The 22,811-nt window shown below is 41.2% G+C and overlaps 1 protein-coding gene across 3 annotated transcripts in view; it reads left to right on the plus strand.

The window, feature by feature from the left end:
* Positions 1–22,811, plus strand: part of PALD1 (phosphatase domain containing paladin 1) — a 354,590-nt gene that overhangs the window by 155,192 nt on the left and 176,587 nt on the right. For all 3 annotated transcript variants that reach the window (XM_073685734.1, XM_073685736.1, XM_073685735.1), the window contains 8 exons: positions 82–288; positions 2,775–2,877; positions 3,677–3,856; positions 4,061–4,225; positions 4,749–4,909; positions 10,656–10,731; positions 15,792–15,943; positions 21,910–22,006. In XM_073685734.1, coding sequence (XP_073541835.1) covers positions 82–288; positions 2,775–2,877; positions 3,677–3,856; positions 4,061–4,225; positions 4,749–4,909; positions 10,656–10,731; positions 15,792–15,943; positions 21,910–22,006 — 1,141 coding nt within the window. The remainder of the gene's footprint in view (positions 1–81; positions 289–2,774; positions 2,878–3,676; positions 3,857–4,060; positions 4,226–4,748; positions 4,910–10,655; positions 10,732–15,791; positions 15,944–21,909; positions 22,007–22,811) is intronic.

Consider the following 22,811-nt stretch of genomic DNA (forward strand, 5'->3'; position numbering starts at 1 on the left):
CTCATAATATAGACCGATTAACTTATATTTTAGAACGAATTTTGGCTAACAATGATTTTATTTTTTTCTTTCTCTCTCAAGGCGTTTGTGGAGTATGGGTACAACGGCCAGTGCAGCTCAACAGCCGGCCCCCACAGTGCCCCCTAGTGACAGCCCCCAAGGAAATGGCAGTGCAAGTTCAAGTACAGAAGACAGAAACTCTCTTAGCATCCACTCTTTCCAGACAGTGAGCATTCACAACAAGGCAAAATCCATAATCACCAACAAGGTGGCTCCAGTTGTAATTACGTGAGTACTGTATAGTGCTATTCGATAAAATAATGTACAGGGCATTACACTATTACCATATTGTGGGTAATTGTAGTAAATTCAATTAACAATAAATAATATATAATGTATTTTAAGTGTTTCCAAAGAGCAGCTGCAATTTATTCATATTTGTAGAAAAAAAATCATCCTTCTGTACATTCCATATGTGACTAGACATGCCTAATGTATAAGAGGGCTTGCTGCAAAAATCTTGATGACCCATCTTTACACCTCCCCTAGATTGGATAGTTCTGATGATTGGAACTGGACCTCCACCAATCAAATATTGTTTTGTTTGTTCTGTAGAAAAAGTATGACAGGTTGAAAACTATAGGGAGTATGGAGAGACTAGTGTTTCCAATGATTATTAGAACATTTTATTTTAACTATTTAGGGTGCATTCACATGACCCTGTTTTATGGTCCATGTTATGGCCATAATGATCAGCGTGATCACGGGTTTCTTAACCTGAATGAACAGCCAATAAGGCATACATGAGGCTGTTAATTCAGGTCAAGAGAGCTATGGTCAGGCTCAATATTGCTGCTGTAACACTGACCATAAAATGTGGTTGTGAGAGTGCACCCTTAGAGTCGCTCTTGATTGCTCATTTTCACTTGTAGATGTCAACCTGAGGCATAACTGAAGGCCTCCTTACAAATTAGATTACATTCATCTGAATCCACCAAATTGACAGGTCAATATATACAGGGGTGCCTCCCAACTCTTCCCTAACAGATGATGTTGGGGAGAGAAAGACTAATTCGGCTTGTTGATTTTCAGTGGACAAAAATTTTATTTTTTTGTACTTGGAGATAAGCCACTGCTAGAGGAGTTTCATAGTAGCCTTCTCATACAGCACACAGGAGTGTATGTGGGAGTTGGGAGAGATTGTTATCAGCCGAATGATTGTTCTTCAGACAGCTCTCATGTGTAAGGGCCTTAAAACTTCTGGTCCCCAATGCAAAGTCATTAGCAGGGCCCCCACCAACAACATGCATAGAGGGTCAGTATTATTTTGGCACTCTTTAACAGGGCAAAAGCAACGTAAAAATGAATGTTCATGAAAAGAATGCCTAATTGACATTATTATTAATAATTCTTTTAAAAGCACCATCAATTTCAGGGTGCTCTACATGTGAAGAGCGAAAATATATACACACAAGTTCAGTAAACTAACAGTAACCGGCATGTACCGAGGGGGAGAGCACGCTGCCCTCGTGGGCTTACAATCTACAGGGTAATGGGGAAGGAGACAGCAAGTGGGAGGTGGGGGTGGAACAGCTCCGGGTGTATTGAGGAAGCAGCGGGGTTATTGCAGCCTGTAGGCTTTTCTGAAGAGTTTTCAGGTTGCGTCTGAAGGTTCCTTTTGTGGAGACAATTGGACATGCTGAGGCACTGAATTCCAAAGGAAGAGGGATGCTCAAGAGAAGTCCTGGTGGCGGTTGAGTGTGGAACGTACAAGAGCAGAGGAGGAAAGGAGCTCTTGTGTGGACTGGAGGTTAGATGTGGGAGTTATTTGGTGATATATGGAGAAAAAAGATTATGGGCACCATGTAAATCATTGTTAGTATTTTAAACTGGATTTACTATGGAATTGGAAGTCAGTGATGAGATTGGTAGAGGAGTATTGAAGGAAGTGGTGGAGTTAAGGATAGAGTGAAGAGTAGGATATTGCAGTAATCTAGGCGGGAAATGATGCGGGCATGCACTAACATTTTAGTTGATTCAGGGTTGAGGAAAGGATGTATTCTGGAAATTATAATTGGAGGTGGGAAGGGCTTGGATGCTTTGTTGGAAGGACAGAGAACAGTTTAAGGTTATAACCGAGGCAGTTCACAATAATATATTGCCCAAGGAGGCAAATAAATCTATCTAAAGGACTGTAAAGTTTAAAATATAAGTTTTAATTAATACTATTAGTAAAGAAGCTAATCCTACTTCACAAAAACATAGGTGCACTTGTTGATTTAAATCTACACTGATATGGTACTAAATTCCTTATATCCTATTGGTGACAAACTGAATATTTTATCAGTGTAGTTGTAAGTATATTAGATGCTCTGTCATGTCTACAGTGCCTGACATAATGTCTTTTCTATTAGAGAATATATCAAACAACCACACTTGTTGTTAAAAGTAATGGCTCACCGCCTCCCCAACATGTTTCGCCTGAATGGCGTCATCAGGGGGAATGAGACTATAATAACCGAGGCAGCGGACTGGTGTGACAGGGGAAAGCATGATGTAATTTGTTGTAATAGATCATGAAAGGGGGTTTTGTGAGGAGGAGGAAAGGATAAGAGTTCAGTTTTGTTTACAATGAGTTTTAGAAAGCTCGATGAGAAGGAGGAAGAAATGATTGACACTCTGGGATCCAGAAAAGCAGCGATGTGACATCTGGGCCAGAAAGATGATTACTCTGTTCAAGCCTAACATTTATAGGATACACTGTTGTTTTCCAGGTATAATTGTAAAGAAGAGTTCCAGATACATGATGATTTGCTTAAAGCCAATTATTCTGTTGGGAGAATTTCAGAGACCATGCCGGAACACTATCTTGTACAGGTGGGGTAAGAATTCATTACGGGCATTGCACAAAATTAAAAATATATAGCAATTTTTTGCTCATGCTATTTATTGCAACTTTTTATCCCTTTTGGTAATTTTAATATGGAATGAGAGCGAGGACTGCATCTAGCGGACCGGATGTGTTCAACAGCAATCTGGTGGATTTACTTTAATTTACACCTGCTTCTTTCTTATGGGAAAAATTATGTATTTTTTTTAGACTCTGTGTTGATACTTGAAATGTATCGTAAACTGTCCTTTCACGCATAGAAGTAAAAAATATTTTTTGTACTCATGTCCTTTTGGCTAAGAGCTGTCAAATGGTGATCTAGAAAAGAAAAAAACTAAAATTAGAAAGTTTAAAGTGGTCAGGTTTCTGCTGCTTACACTACTTACCATGTAACAAATTTTATGTCCATAGTATTTTATTTCATTATTTTTTTCAAGGTGTTTTATGTGGCATACTAAAGTTACAGTGTATTAAGAATTAACTTTTATCCTGCAGCATCACATATGCTAATGAGGCAGGACTAGTGCAGGAGGGTGTCTCATTCCCTGGACTAGTCCTGCCCCGGATCTACCAATCTCTCCTTGTTAAGTGTTGGGTGTGATTGATGGTTATGTCCAGGAAGGCAAAATCAGAAGACCCGATGCAGGAGGTGAGATCTGTTCCCATACCACAATAGTAGCAGTTGGGGACAGTCAGGAGACATGACCACTTCTATTTAATGTTTTTTTATTTTGCATATTCTCCTAAAACGATATCTAATGAAATGTACGAATGTTGTTCTTTCAGGGTAAATATTTTATGGTACGGGATGTGTACAGCAAGTTAGATGTTCTAAACACTACAAGTACTTTAGGTGCACCAAATTTCCGCCAAGCAAAAGGAGGATATGCAGTGTATGGAATGGGCCAACCCACCCTGAATGGCTTCAAACAAGTACTGCAAAAGCTCCAGAATGATGGACACAAGGTACCAGTTAGAAGGATAGTCCACTGTTTATTAGTAAAAGTGGGCATTTAACTTTTTACTGTTGTCACCTTTCTTTTTTATCGGATTTGGAAAATATAACATAAAGGCTGCTGCTTCTTACGGAAACTTTAGCTTATTAATAACGCTTGATGAATGTAAAATTGGCATTTTAAGACAAAGGATCCCTATTATGTCTTAATGCAGGAATGCATGTTTGTCTGTGTCCGTGAAGAGCCTGTGGTATTCCTGAGATTGGAAAGTGACTTTGTGCCTTATACTCCCAGAAGGAAGGAGAACTTGCATGAAAATTTGCACAACCTGGAGAAAGGACTCAAAGTAGAGAATTTGGAACTTTCAATTCGTAAAGAGGTATGTTTAGTTTTATAAATTTCTGTCTTGTATAAATCCATTCTTTATTCTACTGTCAAACATTAAATGCTTGACTTATAAGAATAGACCTGAGGAAAATAGTCCTGTACTTATTTTATTGAATTGCTGCTCCAGTACTTTATTTTACTATGGGATGTAATGTGGTCTATTCACTGTTGATGATGATGATGATGATAATTTTCTCAGCTGACAATTTTTTTCAATGTATCTGTTAAAAGTAATCCATTGTGAGGAATTTGTCACTGGATTTTAGAAGACTGAAAAAGTTGTTAAAGAGATCTTAGACCCGATGAGACTGATGTACTTACTATGAAAATATGTCACAATGGCTGTGTAATATTGATATGGAAATGAGCAATTTATAAATATAAGTCCAGAATTGCATAAAATATTAAAAATATTAATTGTCTTGCTGCAACGGGTGATCAGGACGTTACCTGCAATGTATGATAGAAAAATAAATAATTTATTGTTTTAAACTTTTTGTTTCTTATTTGTTTAGCTTTATGACTTTGCCCAGTTAAGTGGGAACAGCTATTTTGTATATAACGACGTTGAACATTTCAAAGACGAGCCCCACTCTGTCAAGGTTGAGTGTGAAGAAGACATACACGTGACAGAGGAAGTGTATAACAGACCTGTTTTCTTACTGCCCTCCTACAGGTGAGCATTTGTAGCAGTATAAGTTGTACACATGAATGAATTTGTGTATAGAAGTCAAGGGCGTACACAGAGGTGAGAAGGAATAATAGCAGAGATTAAAATTGACCCATTTTTGGTGCTGGGTAGAGTTGTTTTCCAGGATTAGAAAGAAAGGTTTGCCTCTTTTATCCAGGATCCAAGGGGTAGCTTTTCTCCTTGCGGAGAGTGGCATGTCAGACCTGACATGCCGAAGTGAGGAGACTTTTAAGCATCAATGCTCCTCTGGGAAATATGCAAATTGTCTCTTCAGAGAGGAAGAGGACTAGAACTTTAGTGCCACCTATAGGAAGTAGCAATCCTAAAAGTCAATATCGACTCTCTAATGAGCCTTATCAGGCTTGACATGTCACTCTCCATAAGGAGAAACGTTCCTCTTTGGATCCTGGTCTGATGCCTCTCACTCAGCCAATCCAGATCTCACACTTTGCAGTGACGACGGGCAGTACCCCGAAACAATGTCTGCAAATTGAGATTTTGGTTTTGGCTTTAATCCCAACTCATGTGATAAGGCTCGTTAGAGAGTCGATATTGACTTTTAGGATTGCTACTTCCTACTGGTGACACTAGAGTTCTAGTCCTCTTCCTCTCTGAAGAGACAATTTGCCTCTTTTATCCACAAATGGAATTGCCCTTACTCGTAGGCTGTATGTTGTATTGCAGCTCAAAACATCCCATGTAAATAATAAACTGTATTGCTGAAGACAACCTATTGATAACAATGTGGCTGTTACTCTGGGCAAACCCTCTCAAAAAAAAAACACTTTAACACTCGCCACTACCACACAAACTCTGACCATCCATTAAAATAATGGATTGCCACCTTTTACTTGTCAGACATATCAGCTAGATGGATGATGCTTAGGCCTTTGAGATGGTTTAAAGCCATGTTTCATCTACCGAAGTCTAGACAAAGCATATGACCAGCCCAGGACCACCAACATAGGCAACTCTAGGAGTGGAAAAAAAGAGAACCACCGAATGATAGGTCCAATGAGGCAAAGGATCAAATAAATCACTTTTATTATGGTAAAGGTAACAAGTGGCACTGCATGCAAAAGGAAAGCCGCATTATAGAGTCCAAACACAAACAAAAATCACTGTGTAGAATTTACATGATGAGCTGCATTATACAATACATGATAGAAATGCAACAGGTACAAATATCAAACCGTATTGCTGAGAATCTAATTCACGTATGGTAACAATCTCCTGAGAATCCAGGATAGAAAAGCAAGTATATGGCCAATCAGTATATATAAGGGTACTATGTGCACCATAATTATGGCCATATCTATGTCCAATACATCTGGACTGCCAATACTAACAATAAGGGTAGCAACATACAGTCAATCAGATAATGAATCGCATACCTGTGTCTACAGCAGCTAATGTGAGTGGCACCACGTGGCAAACCCCGCGTGGTGCCACTCACATTAGCTGCTGTAGACACAGGTATGCGATTCATTATCTGATTGACTGTATGTTGCTACCCTTATTGTTAGCCATTCCTATTGGTCCATATACTAAAGCACGTGGTATAAGTTAAACCGGGCCAGCCTACGGGTGATAGTATGGTCTGTGTCCTGTGCTTCGAGATTCAGTGTTTTTTGCAACTCTAGGAGTGGAAAGTAGCCAGGAGCACAAGTTTTACTAACTGGGAGTAACCGAAGCCTGCCTTTTGTGAAGGGTGCCTATAACATTAATAGAGCCCTATGTTTTGTTAATACACTTTATTTATGCTTATTAAGGGTGCCAATACACATTGCATCTGAGCTGTGGTAACCACATACCAGTTACTACTAATTGACGTTTTTCACATCTGCATGGCACAAAACCAGTATATACTACTTGACAAATCCAGGGGAAGCAGAGCAAAAGGGTACAATCCATGTGCAGTTACTCCGTATTAGTTGCATCCTGTAAGTGCACCTTAATTGTTGGCTTTTTTTTCATCAATATGTCCTAAGAAAATGACTTAGTTGGCCCATAACGGAGTTTTATACCATTAAAATGGGGTTTGATAAAGAAAGTTGATGACCATAACGTTTACGTGACAGATTTATACATAGAGGTTCATAGATTCCTTCACTTTATATGTGAGACTTTTTATTAAATAATCAATGTCACATAACAGAATGCTATGTCTCAGAGTAGTGATATAGGAGGAGATGCCACAAATCAATAAGTGCCGTCCATAATAAGATTATGTCACACATTCAGCTGGTATCCAGATTCTTTGCAGGTTTCCACCTCCAGCACAATCATTTAGCCCTCTGACATTGTAGGAGAATCAACTGTCTTTTGTGGGGCAACCATTATCTGCAAGTTCTTTGATTTCTGCCTTCAGAGCATCCTTTTCGATGATCATCATGTTTATTTCCTTCTCTTTACCTTCTGTAGCCTGAGCAAGTCCTAACTCTCTTGCTCATGCATCCTGCTCTCCTGTTGTTGTAACTGTTCCCTCAGAAGTTTCATCTGCCTTTCCATGCCCTCTAATGTTTCCACCTTCTTTGATGAAACTTTCTTTTTCATGGTAGTCTTTTCTTCCTCATCAGCCTTTCTATTTATCGGCTTTCTTTTCTAAGAGCTATGTTTTCCCAAGATGAATGTTCGCATGCCATGCATGTGTGGCACCCCAGGGGGTCTGGTTGCCACAGTGGTAGAAATGCCATGTCTGAGAGCGAGCATGGGTTTTCCTGGTCAGGAGCACTATTGCATGCAACGCCTCCTGCCCCAGTCCAGGGAGGAGAGGAACCTGCCCTTTATAAACTGGATCTGGGGCGGGGTTAGTTAGTTAGTTCCAGAGGAAGGGGCAGAGCAGCAGCAAGGAGCTCTGTAGGAGCCAGGAGCTGAAGGCCAGGGATTGGAGCTGATAGAGCTCATCCTGGCAGAAGACGCAGAGAACCGGACACCGGAGTCAGAGGCTGTGAGGATATTCACATCCAGCAGCAGAAACCACCTGGCAGGGGATTTCAGGTCCTCTGGCCATAGAAAGCCCGGAGGCTCCGTCACAAGAAAGGGACCGGCACCGCCATCGAGGAGCGGAAGGCACCAAAGGCCCCAAGTCACCAGCCATACGGGTGAGCACCACACGGTACACTCAGGGACGTGGGCTACTACACGACTACAGCAGGGTAGCCAGGAAGAGTGCAGTCAGACGGGAAGGCCTACACCTCCACCTGGCCAGGGGGACTCTTGTTCGCTCACAGACTGATCAGGCCTCTAATGTTAGCCAGTACTCCCGGCAGGGCCTTCTTCTTTACCAACAGTAAAGACCCTGAACTGCACTGCACGGACTCTGAGTCATTTCTGCTGCGCCCATGCACCACAACCCTCACCATCTACACACGCTGCCCTGAGGCTATACTCCTCCCGTGGGGAGTTATACTACCCTCTGCTGCGCACCCAACATCAGCCTCAGCGGTCTGCCCCGCAGCGGCGGTTCTAAGTGACTGCAATCCACGGGTGGCGTAGTTGGACATTTAAACATTACAAAACCAAAGAAACAGATCCGCCACAGGTTTGACTACCCTGAGCCACGGGACCGGGGTCGCCGCCACGGAGACTACAACCCCTAGCATTACACAGAGACTCGGCTCCGGGTATTCCCCCACACACACGGCCCAGGGGGCGCATCACATGTACTAGTGGTTTACCTTTGTTTTTTCTTGTTGAATGCCTTGTTGCTGTATCAAGGAATGGTACCTGTTCACTTATGTTTGGGCTTGCACTGACCTCAGGCCATTTGTTCAGAAGTTGTGTCAGTATCCTCGTTTATTCTTAATTCCAGTGATGTCATAACGTTATCTTTTGGATATTTTGTCAGATTTAATTTTTGCAGTTCCTTGTATCATGTGTGGTTGAAGTAATTGTGCCCTTGTGTGCAGCATCTCACTAGTTTCCATTACTTTGTTTAGCAGATATAAAATGCTTATTTTCTTTGGCAAAGGTTATTAGATGTTTTGCAACCAAGATAGCTCAGTAATGACTTTGGAATTATATATTAGCTGTCTTACACAGTCCTTCTTCTAGATTGGGAACATACAACACATCTTTTACTGATATCCCTAAATTCTATCCATTATTACTAGGACACATGAGGAGTCCATGTCCAGTACCATCTACATTTAGTCTGCTTCTGCTACACTTTGTTTCCTTGTTATTTGAGTCAAGTTCTTTGAAAAACCTGCTATCACTTGTCCTGTAACTCAGTTCTCCAGAGTCACTGTGCCATCCTTACAATATCTGATTATTTTTCACTATAAAAAGTACCATTCCAATTATTTGCACATTGATCAGAGATTGTAGCTTAAACCTTTTTTAGTATCTCTTGAAAATGGTTTCTGTTCTTATTTCCATATTGTACAGCCTTTACTCCTGTGTCTCTATTTGTACCATCTGAAACATGCTTTACTTCACTTTTTGATTGACCTTTTGGAGATGAGCAAGTTGATTTGCAGGACCCTGATCCAACAGTCACATCCGTAGTCTGTGGCCACTGGATGGCTTCTCTTCTGATAAGTAGACTCAATGCAATATCATTTATATGTCACGCTGCCATGATGACGTCAGGATTGGTTTACAAATCAGAAGATGTGGGTTCCAACAAGTAAGAGGGGAGTTTAAAGGGCTCCGTTCTGGCAGCCTTGGACTATGGATGTAACCACTGGACTTGGGGAGGGAGACTGAGAATCGATTTATTCTTCTCTAATGACCTTTTATCGTTTATCCATCGCTTTAAGAGCGATTCCACTGTCCCTTCTATGAAATCGTATAAAAATATCTTTCTTTGGTATTCATTTATTAATCCGGTTTTAACAAATTTTAGCATCAGGTCTGTCTCAGGCCTTGTTTCTAGTTCATTAATCAGGGGACAAACAGTATGTGTCAGGAAACCTGAATAGCAATATGGCTGCAACATGGTTGTCTTTTATATCCACACCCACTGATCTCAGTTGTACAATTACTTCTAGCATTGCATTTATGTGCTCCTACATAATATATTTCTTGGCCGAGTCTCTTTTTGTGCAATTTCCATAGCAGATATTACGTGCTGTTTAGACTGGATCTCTCATGTAGCTTTTGCAATGCATGCCACATGTCTTTAGCAGTGCTCTCATGTATTCTGTGGATCAGCGGGTCACTGTCCACTAATCTTATAATTGATGATCTTGCTTTGTTTTTCTTGTCTCACTCCTAATTGTTAATCTTTGGTCTTTGTTGTAATGACCTACCACTAGTATACAGGAGATGATGATCTCTGGAAGACTCCATGTAAGAGTTTGTTCACCAAACTGGTGTACTCTGCCCATAACTTGTAACAGAATTTTCAGCAGAATCATTCAGTACTCAGATTTTGTGGGAGAATGAAAAGTTGTATTTTTCAACCATTAACTGTATAATCAACATGGATGATTACATAAAAAAACAAGACAAAACAAACCAGAGATGATGCAATATAATCTAGGACACACAGCCATCTGCTAAAGTTAGTCCCTCCACAACATGGGCCTGCAGTTGTTGTACACTCCAACAAGATTGCCATTTGCTTGTAAGCCTGCACTATACCTGATTTATCTTTTATAGGAATGAGTACAACAGAATAATCCTATTTTGTGTTATGATGATTATAGGTATAGAGCCCAAAATTATTAAGAAAACTTTTATGTTAACATAAAATAATAAGGATCCCCATCCTAATTCACAGATACCATCGTTTGCCCCTACCAGTAGATGGTGCTCCTCTGGAATCACAGTTTGATGATTTTGTAAGCTTTCTCAGGGTGAGTAACACATTTATTTTAATATTACTGTTCTGTTCCCATTTAAATGTCACTGAAATGGTATGTAACGCAAGGTATACATAACTTTACTGGAGGATGCTTGGAAGTGGTGCAAGCACTGCCTGCACTGGACCGACACTAGGTGAACATGTATTAGACACTAGAGCGCTCCTCTTTCCTTACTAATTGTTCTCAAAGTTGAATTTGGTCACAAGGTATAACGGCAAAAAAGACAAATATATTAGAATGAACTTTAGCCCACACAGTATACTTTCAGAACTCAGTGTGGCACGTTACCAGAAGTAATGCCAGGAGGTGAATCACTGCACTTACAGAAGTTATTTGAAGTTGGCAAATATCACTTTGACTTACTGCTGTGTTCCTATGTCAACCTGCCAAATCTACTGTGTATCTGCTCTCAAAGCTCAAACTTGTTCTCTGCAAAGTAGTACTTGTTTACGAAAATTCACACCATGATTTAATGGTGTTTTTATAGAAACAATTTTTACAGGGATATAGCTGATGTGCTTATTGATCTTGCAAAGTAAATTTAAAGGTTACCTCCATTTTTCTGCTGTGCTTGTCTCCTGCAGCAAGTTTTAAAGGGGTTGACCAGGACTATTTTTATTTTTTTTACTATTGCCAGAAAAACTAGCTGGCAGGTAATTGCCAAGAGATGCAACTACCTGGCTGTTCTACCAGGCACCGGCTCAGAACGGTCACCAACCACTCCTGCCGGCGATTCAGCTGCTCCATGTCAACAGAGCAGCTCTTCTTCTGCTCTGCTCTGTCGACGAGACGTCACTGCTAACGTCAGTCTGATTGACAGCTGGTTTACCGCAGGAAGGCAGCAAGGAGCCAGCTGTCAATCAGCATGGCGTCTACAGTCTCTCCACGTCAACAGAGTAGAGTGCAAGAGAAGTGCTACTCTGCCAACGTGACGACAATGGAAGCCGATGAATTGATGGCAGGACCGGTCTATGATCTCTCCGTTTCGGCAGAGATCGGTTCTGGGCACAACAGGCAGGTAGTTTGGAACTGCCTTTTAGTTCTTATGCCTGTAGTAAAAAAAAAAAAAAATAGTCCTGGATAACCCCTTTAACTCTGACCACTTTAAACACAGCCATGAGTGGTTTTGGAAGTAAAAATGTTGTGTCCTTCAATATATTGGTCAATAATGCACAAAGTACACATTTTACAACTACAAATACAAAATTGAGCTAGAACAAACAAAATACATTACAATTCAAAGCTTTAACACAATAACAACCAAGTGCCGTAAATTTACGACACTTGTCCCTGAGCTTTAATCCCATGCATTGTAAAATTATTTCAAAAAACAAAATAAATTAATAAACCAGCTTAGCATGTGTAGATAGGCTGAATCCTGGGCGCGGACCACGCTCCAAAACAATGAATCAGGTCTGCTCCTGCTAGATTGCAGGAGCTTTAACTCTGCAACATAACTTTGCAATGTAAGTCCAGCCATAGGGATAAAGCATACCATTTTCTTTATTGATTATCGAGTAAAAACATATTGTGATGTAGTAACGTCATAAAAATGGAGTACGGAGCATGCACGTTTTGAGCGGCTTGCCCTCTCCTTTTCATGGTTGGACTAAAGGTGCATTTTTGGACTTTCACTGTAAAGTTATGTCACAAAGTTAATGCTCCTGCAGTCTAGCAGAATCTGGTCCGGACCCCAGCTGTCAGATACATCCAGGACTCTGGGGTGTGTTCTGAAATGGTTTATTAATGCTTCTGTCTTCTATTTCACCAGCAGCATAGTCCCCGTGAGCCTTTGCCAGGACTTCTATAGGATTTGACTAACACATTATCTGCCTGACATAGGAGTGCTGCGGGGTCGTACTAGACCCAGATCAGCTCTGTCAGTGGCTCGTGGCACAGCATGGGACACTTTTTCCCTCTATCTCATGCTCCTATTGGTGACTCAGTTACAATGGAAATAATTAACAATAAAGGAAAAAAATACAAATTACATTGTCATTTAGAAGTACCCCAAAACAACATGAAAAAAATAATCAATATGTCCAACATAAAACAAAGCCACATTGGTGAAAAAAATTAAAAAGTTGTTACTGCTGAAAAGCCGAGAGGCTAAAACAAACCAAAATTACTCGGTCATGCAGAACATTCCAGGCCAAGTCATTTACCCTGCTGTTCTTTTCAGGTCTACTATACACTTATAATGTTCTGGTCAGTTTTGACCGGACCTATTAAAGTCTTAATTTTTAGCTAATTTAAGTGTTTTATTTGAATACCTGTTGCATTATTATACTGTATATGAACATGATCGTTCATAAACAAATGAAAAATGAAATCAAAAACTTAATTTTTATTTTTGTATCAAAAATTGTTACCTGACCTTATTGCAATATTCATCCATATTGCATATTTGCACATAAAAAATATTCTTTCTAGAACTGTAAACTATAACTAATAACATCAAACTGTATGTAAATATATATATTTAAAAAAATAAAATAAATAAAGTTCAGTTTTTTCTATATAAAATGGTAAATAAGGTTCACGGTGCTATATTTACTGTTGCATTCGTCACAAGTATAATATACATGTCTTTTGCATAAGTACTTTGCACAACTGCAACATCACATTTGTTTTGTAATTACTTGATGTTGGACAGAAGCTGCATCGTTTCCGTTTTCGGCTGGTTGCGTTGCTGGTGGAGGTTGTGGGTATCGTAGCAGTGCCAGTGGAAGCCGTTGGTTCACTTTCTTTAGCATGCTATTGGATCCTGTGGACAATGGCTGCCGCTCCATCATCCCTGGGTGTTACTTTTCTTTCTTTGATATATGGGCTAACCAGTGATTTTCCCAACTACTCTATAAAAATTCTTCTTTTTTATAGTTTGTTTGTTCCAATTTGGGTGTATTTCACGCCATAACATGAATGCATTGAATGCCGAGACATCAAGAATGTTGTAAAAAACAATCATTGGCCACCGATTTGTTTTGCGTTTACAGGTGTAAGTGCCTATGAGTTGATCTTTAGTATCAACTGCCCCTTTTGCGGCATTGTAATGTAAAATCATGTCCGGCTTTCTGTCGTCTCGATTACTGATTGCACTATCAATGTGCATTGTGCTCATCAGAATAACCTGTTTGTGTTTATTGGAAACGTAAGAAACTACTGTTGTATCCATAGTAAAATAAAACATAGAACTATAAACGTCTCTCTTACTGAGGATACCTTGCGGCAGTTCTGGCTACTTTTTTCTAACAGTACCCAGCATGGTCGTTTTTCAAAGAAAATAAGGAAATCTTTTCATTTACAATGTGAAATGTTGACAACTGAATTGAACTATTTCTATATGAACAGCAGGGTAAATAAGATACAGCGAACAAATTTTGCACATAACTATACTGGAAGCAAATCTATCTGCTGTATCATAATTTGAAAATGTATATGTGTCACCCTGGCCTGGATGCCACAAATGTATAATAAAGCTGTGTCTGAGAGCAAAGGGGAGGTCCTCTAGTCAAGGATCATTAGCATGCAGCACCTCCTGTCCCAGACCAGTAGGGGGAGCAGGCTGCCCCTATAAAAGCTGGAGCTGGGGGCAGGGTTAGAGAGAACTGGCCAACCTGTCTCTGGATTGAGAGGTGTCCCAGAGCAGGGACAGACAGTTGTGTTGCAGCCTAAGAGGACATGTGGTAGTAGGAGAGCCACGAGCCAGGGACAAAAGGCGAAGTGAGTCTGTCCTGGCAGATAAAGAAACTAATCTACCAGACTTTGGTGTCTGAGGCTGTGAGGATTCCACATCCTACAGCAGATAACCAGTCCGCAGGGGACTGTATGTTCCTTGGCCTAAGAAGCCCGGAGGCTCTGCCACAGCAGAAGGGACCAGCAGAGCCGTACCAGGCCGGGAGTAGCAAGGGACCCAAGTTGCAAGCCATACGGGCGAGAGGACACGGTGAGCTCGGGAACGTGGGCTGTTACCCTATAAGGAGGGAAATAGCCAGAAGGAGCACAGAGAGCACGGTAGGCCGACACCCTCACTTTGACCAGGGCCAGCTTCCACTTGCTCTCAGACATCCAGGCCCCTCCTAGCCGGGCCTGTTTCTGGGTCGTTTTACCTGTTCTAATAAAGACCCTGAACTGTTTAAGAGGTCTTTGTTTCCTGGCTAACGTGGTCAGAATCATCCCCTCCATCATCCATCATATGCTGCCCTGGGGCCCTACTCTTCCCGTGGGGAGTTGTACTATTCGGAGCTGCACATTTACATCTGCCCCAGAGGTCTGCACTGCAGCGGCGGTTAGCACTGACCGCAATCCACGAGTGGCGTAGTCGGACGTTACTTAAAACTTATAAATGACTGCCACTGGTCTGACCACCCTGAGCCACGGACCGGGTTGCCACTACTACCCCCATCGTCTCCCTATTGCCCGGCTCCGAGTGCCCCACGGCCCAGGGGGCGAGTCATATATATGTGTAAATCTCCACGGACCAAAAAGACCTAGATAAATTGATAAATAGTAGTAGATGCAATATATAGTCCAAAATGAGATTATAATTCTCTTATTTTACTCAAAAAATGTCTGGAGATTAGTATAAAAGGCTATCGGTCATATTTGACCGAACAGTACAAGTGTAAAAAAAAAAAAAAACATGGAGCAAAAAGTAAACGAAAAAAAAATACCCATAGTAAGAACCCCTCAAACGAGGAAAAGTCAATTAACCACAAGTTTCAGAACCGCATAATGAATATTTTAAAAAAAATATTACATTTCAAATTCGATCATTTTTGACCCAACAGAACAGCAGGGTTAAGGAGCTAAAAAAAACTCCCGTCATTGGTCTACACCTTTAAATTAGATCTTCTCAGATGTTGTCCCTCATGGATTTTAATAATATTCAGTTCTCAAAGTCTTTCCCTTATTTTTTCATTATCTGTGAAGGTCAAATTTCATACTTTACATTGGGCATAAATACAGTATATTAAGTCTCAAATTTGGATGCCAGTGGGACAAGTTTTTCATAGTGTTGTGCAATTTAATATATACTTTCTGCATTTCAGGAAAACCCTTGCCTCCTGCTGCTCCATGATGCCAGCTGTGCGCCACCTGCTTTGCTTTTCAGTTGCCAGACAGGAGTTGGTAGGACGAACTTGGCCATGATTCTGGGAACGTTAGTTCTGTATCACAGAAAGAGTGCAGCTGAAAAGCAGACGTAAGTTCTTGTAAAAGTTGTGAAACTGAGCCCTTCGCTGAGTTTACATACAAATTGTGTGTTTGATGAAGATTTGTGTTGTGGAATCCACATAAAACTGCATTCTGTACATGGCATAGAAAGCATTAGATTCTAGGGCATGCTGCAGCTCTTTAAGTTTGCACTATGCCTGATAAATCTCACTTGAGTGGATGCAATTTGTATCAAAATCTGTTTCATCTCCATGTTGCAAATTTTGTGCTGTGGAAGGAGGCTCATTTTATTAAAGCGAACCTGTCAGCAGGATTTTGCTAAGTAAACTACAGGCATTGTCATGTTGGGGATGCTGCACTGATTAATATGATACCTGAGGTGAAGAAATCCGTCTTGTGGGTATTGTGTAATAGGTGCTTGCAGTTTTGAGTTAATGAGATGCCCGTGCTTCATGGCGGGACTGTAGGCAGGGTCTTATCCTGGTGCTCTAGGCCAGATCAGCAAGAAATGACCTGCCCACAGGTCACCCCTGTACCTCTTTCTGGCTGTGTCTATGATGAGGAACATACTTGTGCTTTTGGGCGGGCCTGTGGGCATGTCATTTCTTGCTGATCTGGCCCCCATATAAGGCTCCATATGGAATACTGGCCTCCATATAAGGCTCCATACGGAATACTGGCCCCCATATAAGGCTCCATACAGAATACTGGCCCCCATATAACGCTCCATACAGGATACTGGTCCCCTTATAAAGCTCCACACAGGATACTGGCCCCCATATAACGCTCCAAACAGGATACTGGTCCCCTTATAAAACTCCATACAGGATACTGGCCCCCATATAACGCTCCATACAGGATACCGGTCCCCTTATAACGCTCCATACAGGATACCGGTTCCCTTATAACGCTCCATACAGGATACTAGCCCCCATATAATGCTGCATGCAAGCTGTTACCCCCCACATAATGCCCCATACAGGCTGTCCCCCCCCTTATAATGCTCCATGCACGCTGTTACCCCCCACATAATGCCCCATACAGGCCCCCCCCTTTTAATGCTCCATGCAGGCTGTTACCCCCCACATAATGCCCCATACAGGCTGCCCCCCCCCCCCCTTATAATGCTCCATGCAGGCTGTTCCCCACCTTATAATGCCCCATGCAGGATGTCACCCCCCCCCCTCTTTATAATGCCCCATGCAGGATGCCCCCCCCTCTTTATAATGCCCCATGCAGGATGTCCCCCCCTCTCTTTATAATGCCCCATGCAGGATGCCCCCCCCCCTTCTCTTTATACTGCCCCATGCCTCCATACATTAAAAAAAAAAGTCAAATACTCACCTCCCTTCTGCTACCTGCTGCCCGCTGCTCGGGTCCGAACTCCAGCGTTGTCGGCGTCTTCCCGCTCAGCGCTCCCTGTGACGGCACAGGGGAGGGCGCGGTGTAAAGACGTCACCACACCCTCTGACCTGAGACGTCACAGGGAGTGCAGAGCAGGAAGACAGCTGATCTGCGGAGGCACGGGGAGAGGTAAGTATCCGCCTGCCGGGGCCCTGAGCAAGCGGCGGAGAAGGGCGGGCGCTGACACCGCTCTCCTCCGCCCATAGCCCAGCGGGGTGCGCGACCGCCAGTGGGCCCCTCTGCCTGCTCAGGGCCCCGGCATTTGCCCGGGTGCGCCGGGTGCTGACGCCGGCCCTGGCTACAAACACTGATTACACAAGAACCACGGATTTCTTCACCTCAGGTATCCTATTAATCAGTGCAGCAGCCCCAACATGACACTGTATGTAATTTATTTAGCAAAATCCTGCTGACAGGTTCGCTTTAACTATAATGAAAATAGAGACACAAAAGAACTCCGCATGAATAACCTTAGACGCAACGTGAGGAAGCAAACTGTTTTCAAATTAGTCTGCATTCACACTGTGTTTAATCATTGTATTTTTTTGGTGTATTTAAAACAAACCTGTTACCTCCAGAAGTGCTGCTTACCTGCAGGTAAAGAGCATTTAAATCCCATGTAGCCAGTTTATTGGCGATGCAGCTACAGTGAGAAAATGAAGTTATTTTCTTCCTGCAACCCAGTCATTGGGGCGGTACTGGGATCCATTACTGTCAACACTCACTATACTGTGAGCATGGTTGTAATCACTCTGCAGCACTTTCTCAGCAGAACAAGCTGTTGATCAAAATGCTAGGGAGTGATGACAGTGTGCTCACTGTATAGTGAGAGATGACAGTTGACCCCTGTACCGCCCCAATGACTGAAAGCGAGCAGCCGCAGGTAGAATATAACTTAATTTTCTTCCTGCAGCCGCTGCTCCAGTAAGCTGGTTAAATGAGATTTAAAGGGGTTATCTGACCTTAGGCCACATGTCTCTAGTCACTCTATGTGACTGCAGACTTGTGAATCCAGTGTCGGGAGCGGGCGGTGATGTGACTGCAAGTATGTAATTTGCATACTTCTGGCCACATTCTGATTAGACAGGTCCAGCCTCCTTCAATACACTTGCATTGAGCGTGGCTGAGCACGTCTAGTCGGCACATGTCCGCATGTGTGCAACTCCCATTGTTGCAATCACGTGATCCTAGCGCCAGCACTGGAGAATCTTCGCAATGCGCGTGCTGTGAGGATTGACAAGTCTGCAGCTACATAGTGACCGCAGACTTGTAGCCTAAGGCCACAGCCCCACTATCAGTATTTGGTCAGTATTCTGTCAGTATTTTTTCTCAGGAGTGGGAGCCAAAACGAGGTGAGGAACAATCAGAGAAAAGGTATAATAAAAACAAGTCACCAATTCTGCATTTATCATCCACTCCTGGTTTTAGCTCCCACTCCTGAGAAAAAATACTGACCGAATATTGACTAAATACTGTTAGTGGGGCAGTGGCCTAAGACTGGACAACCCCTTCAACGACTATTCACCTGCAAATTAACTATATCTACAGGTAAATATTGTTTCTGCATGTGACAGGTTCCAATGCCATATAACTATATAATGCCATACTTCTGCAAAAGTATGGTGATTAAGATAGTTTTTTTTTTTTTTTGCATACAATTGTAATAAAATGTCAAGTCGACTATGGTTTTTATTAATACCGTTAAAATAAAGGTATGTTTGCCAAACAGAATCTAAAAAGACACTATTTTGACACACTACTGGTTAATAAAGGTGTTCACATAGGCTAAACTCACTCCCTGTTTGGGCCCGACGGTCAGCACGTCTAAAAATACTGCCTAGCAGTGGAGCTTTTTAGGTTCTTATGTTTGTACACTTTTTGTCAATGATCATTACTGCCATTATATCAGCACCGTACAAGGTTCTTCATCAGAACTACAGTATACTAATAGTAGGACATCACATATCAGCAACAGCAAATTAAATACATAGCTGTTCTGATAAGAAGAGATTCCAGCTCACTTTAAAAATAAATAATCTTTATTAATGATATAAAAATCAAACATGAAAAAACAGGGCAGAAAAACCTCCAGAAAAAAAGGGGGAGGGAACACAAACCCAATTAACAATAGTATATGCAAATACATGAGTATATATATGTACATATAACATCAGTCCAAGGATGAAAAGTTTAAATACATAGTTAATTACACAAGAATTAGCCTCAACAAGGGAAGAGACATGTCCCAGGAAGAAGCAGAGGCGAAACAGCGTCGGGGTGAGGGGAGGACACTACCCTGGTATGCCTTTACAGATGATTCTGATATCTTTGGTAATATACTTCTTACTTTATTCAGTACATTTGTCGAATGATGGTCGCCTGTTTGTTCTTGGCATATCTATTGGTATTTTGTCCAGTGTTTAGTATATCCCATATTAGCTAAAATACTTTGCACATTTATTCAGTACAGCGTTCATCTTCTATTAGCCTAGTGGTATTCCATTGAAGTCTTCTTTAGTGGGACATGAGTGATGCACTTGCACTTTATATGACTTAGCTAATCCCTTGTTGAGGCTAATTCTCGTGTAATTAACTATGTATTTAAACTTTTCATCTTTGGACTGATGTTATATGTACATATATTGTGGGCATGCTCATGTAGTTTCATATACTATTGTTAATTGGGTTTGTGTTCCCTCCCCCTTTGTTTCTGGAGGTTTTTCTACCATGTTTTTTTTAATGTTTAATTTTCACATCATTAATAAAGATTATATATTTTTCAAATTGAATCAAAATCTCTTCTTATCAGAACAACTATTTATTTCACTTGCTGTTGCTGATATGTGATGTCCTATAGTTGTTGAAGTGTCTAGCATTATCTTTCATTTTTGTATATGGGCATATTGAATTAGTATACTAATAGTACTGTGTGTAGAGTCCTCACATGGGAAGTTTTTATAAGAAAATGCAAGTGCGGCTTCGTCCATTACAGCAGTGACATAGTACATAGAGAGCTACTGAATATAACCGGAACGGTTTGCTATTACACACATTGCAAACACATTCGCTGACTGTTCCCCATTCTTTTACATCCTGATGGTAATATAAATCAGATGTCTTTACATAGTAAGATTATAGACAGGAGCTGGTTTCTATGACAATGTCTTCTAGTCGCTTAAGAATATTTGGTACCAGTGTAGTTTGGCAGGCGGAAAGGCTCTGCTTTATTCTAATTAGGTCTTTACAAGCCATACGCCTTAAAGGGAACCTGTCACACTGAGCGTGCAGTCTGAGCTGTTAGCAGCACATTATAGCGCAGGAGCTGAACAAAATTATGTATAGCATTGTAGGAACAGATTCAGGTTAACTTTTAATTACTTAACTTTTTATTCACTAAAATCCCTACTCATTTTGGGCTTGTCAGTTGAGCGGACCTCTTAATCAGTGAGTGATGGCTATCTACAGTATAAGGAATGCTGTGCGTCACTAATGAGCCCTTGAATTCCTGCTGTTAGGGCTCATTCACAGGTCCGATTTCTACAGGTATGCAAAAAAATGGGCCGATTTATTCTGATCAGAGTGCGGTCCGAGTGCGATTTCTTTTACATGGAGAAATAAAAAAATAAAAATAAAAAGACTTGCATTGCCAATTTTGATTCAATCCTTGGATCAAAATAGGACATGTCTCCGCAAAAAAAGTCACAGACATGTGAATGACCCGATAGACTATCACAAGTACAAGTGCTATAGATGAAAGACATGGATAGTATTCATACATGAAAATCGGATGGGTGAATGAGCCCTTGTACTGAGTCTGGTTTCACTAACCTATAAATTAACCTGTTCAGACCCTCTAGTACAGGGATGTCAAACTCAAACACACAGAAGGCCAAAATGAAAAACTTGGACAAAGTTGCAGGCCAACCAGTATACAGTATAATGGGCCCCACAAAGTCCTCCATACTGAATAATGGCCCCACATAGGGGTGGCGGTTCTTGTGTCAAAGGCCAAATATAACCACCTTCCGGGCCAGAGTTTGACAAGTGTTTTCTGTAACATGTTGCCAGTGGATTAGACAGCTGACATATTCCCTTTAACCAGATTGTTTGTCTGGTTACAAAATTTCTTAATTTTTTAAATCTTTTTTTTGTGAATATTTTTTTATTACCACGTTAAATTTACATCTTTTAAAGTACAATAGAATTGTCACTTCTGGAGAACTTGCTGCAGAACGTCTGTGTCTGCGTCTCATCACCATAGACTCCGTAATCTGTAGTCACTAAAGACAGATTTTACTGGTTCTGCCCCTGAAATAAGAGTGAAAGATGAGTCCAGGAAGAGAAGTAAGCAGATTTCTTTGATAAGTTAACGTACAAAGTGGTTTATTTTCATGTGAACTATTAATTTATAAAATATACCAGAAAACAGTGGTTCTGTTTTAGCTGCTATATATTGAATCGTCATGAATGGACTTGTCTCTTGCTTGCACACATCACCTGGTCGAAATTCTTTCAGACCTTTTGAGTACATGTGATTTTTACCCACTTTTATAAATTCTTTTGTTCAATTACATTTTATTTGCATTCCAGGATTACCCAGAATACCAATGACCTTCCAAAAGAACGCTTTCAGGTGATACAAAACTTCATCAATATGGTACCAAATGGAGAACAAATAGTTGAAGAGGTAACTATTGATGTGACTCCATAGAAAAAATTATTTCCTTAAAGGGAATTTGTCACCAGTTTTTTGCTACCTCATCTGAGAGCAGCATAATGTAGGGAAAGAGACCACAAATCCAGCGATGTATCACAATCAGAGTTCTTAGAAGTAGCAGAGCTCAGAAAGCTAACCCTGCCCACCTGAGAGCTTTACATGTACATGGTCTATTGTCAGTAAGCTGCTTATTATCAGTGGAGGGGGCAGAGTTGGACCACTTGACATGAGGGAAATAGTCTGTGCAGTGATAATGTCCTTGTGATAAAACATTCACTGTATGGAAACAACAGCACACAGCCTAATAAGTGAGATATTGCTGAAATCAGTGTCTTAACCCCTACCTCATGCTGTCCACAGATTACATAGCAAATACCTGCTGAAAGATTCCCTTTAATAGTAGCATTCTCCTACACTGTGAATAATCTAAATTAATGGGGAGTTGATATAAAAATTTAAAATAGATGTCAAGATTATAGATTGGATTATGCTTTCTTCATGCTAACATAATAGGTGGTACTGCATGTAAAATGTAAATGTAACCAAGTATGATGCATGGGTTTGCATAATGTGTGTATGTGATTACATTCAGTTGTGTATGTGAGACAAGTGACTGCATTGTCTTTTACTGTGTATGTATTAACCTTTGACCTATAATGTAAAGGGGTTATATGTTGTGTCTCCCCCACTTCGGTGCTGACTCCGGTGCTGAGCCCGCATCTTTTCAGGCAGATGACAGCGGATCTAATCAGTGGCCCTAACAGCCACTGGTGGA

This window comes from Phyllobates terribilis, unplaced genomic scaffold (genome assembly GCF_046119375.1).
Source record: "Phyllobates terribilis strain yellow unplaced genomic scaffold, ASM4611937v1 Scaffold_5__5_contigs__length_657084704, whole genome shotgun sequence".
Lineage (NCBI taxonomy): Eukaryota > Metazoa > Chordata > Amphibia > Anura > Dendrobatidae > Phyllobates > Phyllobates terribilis.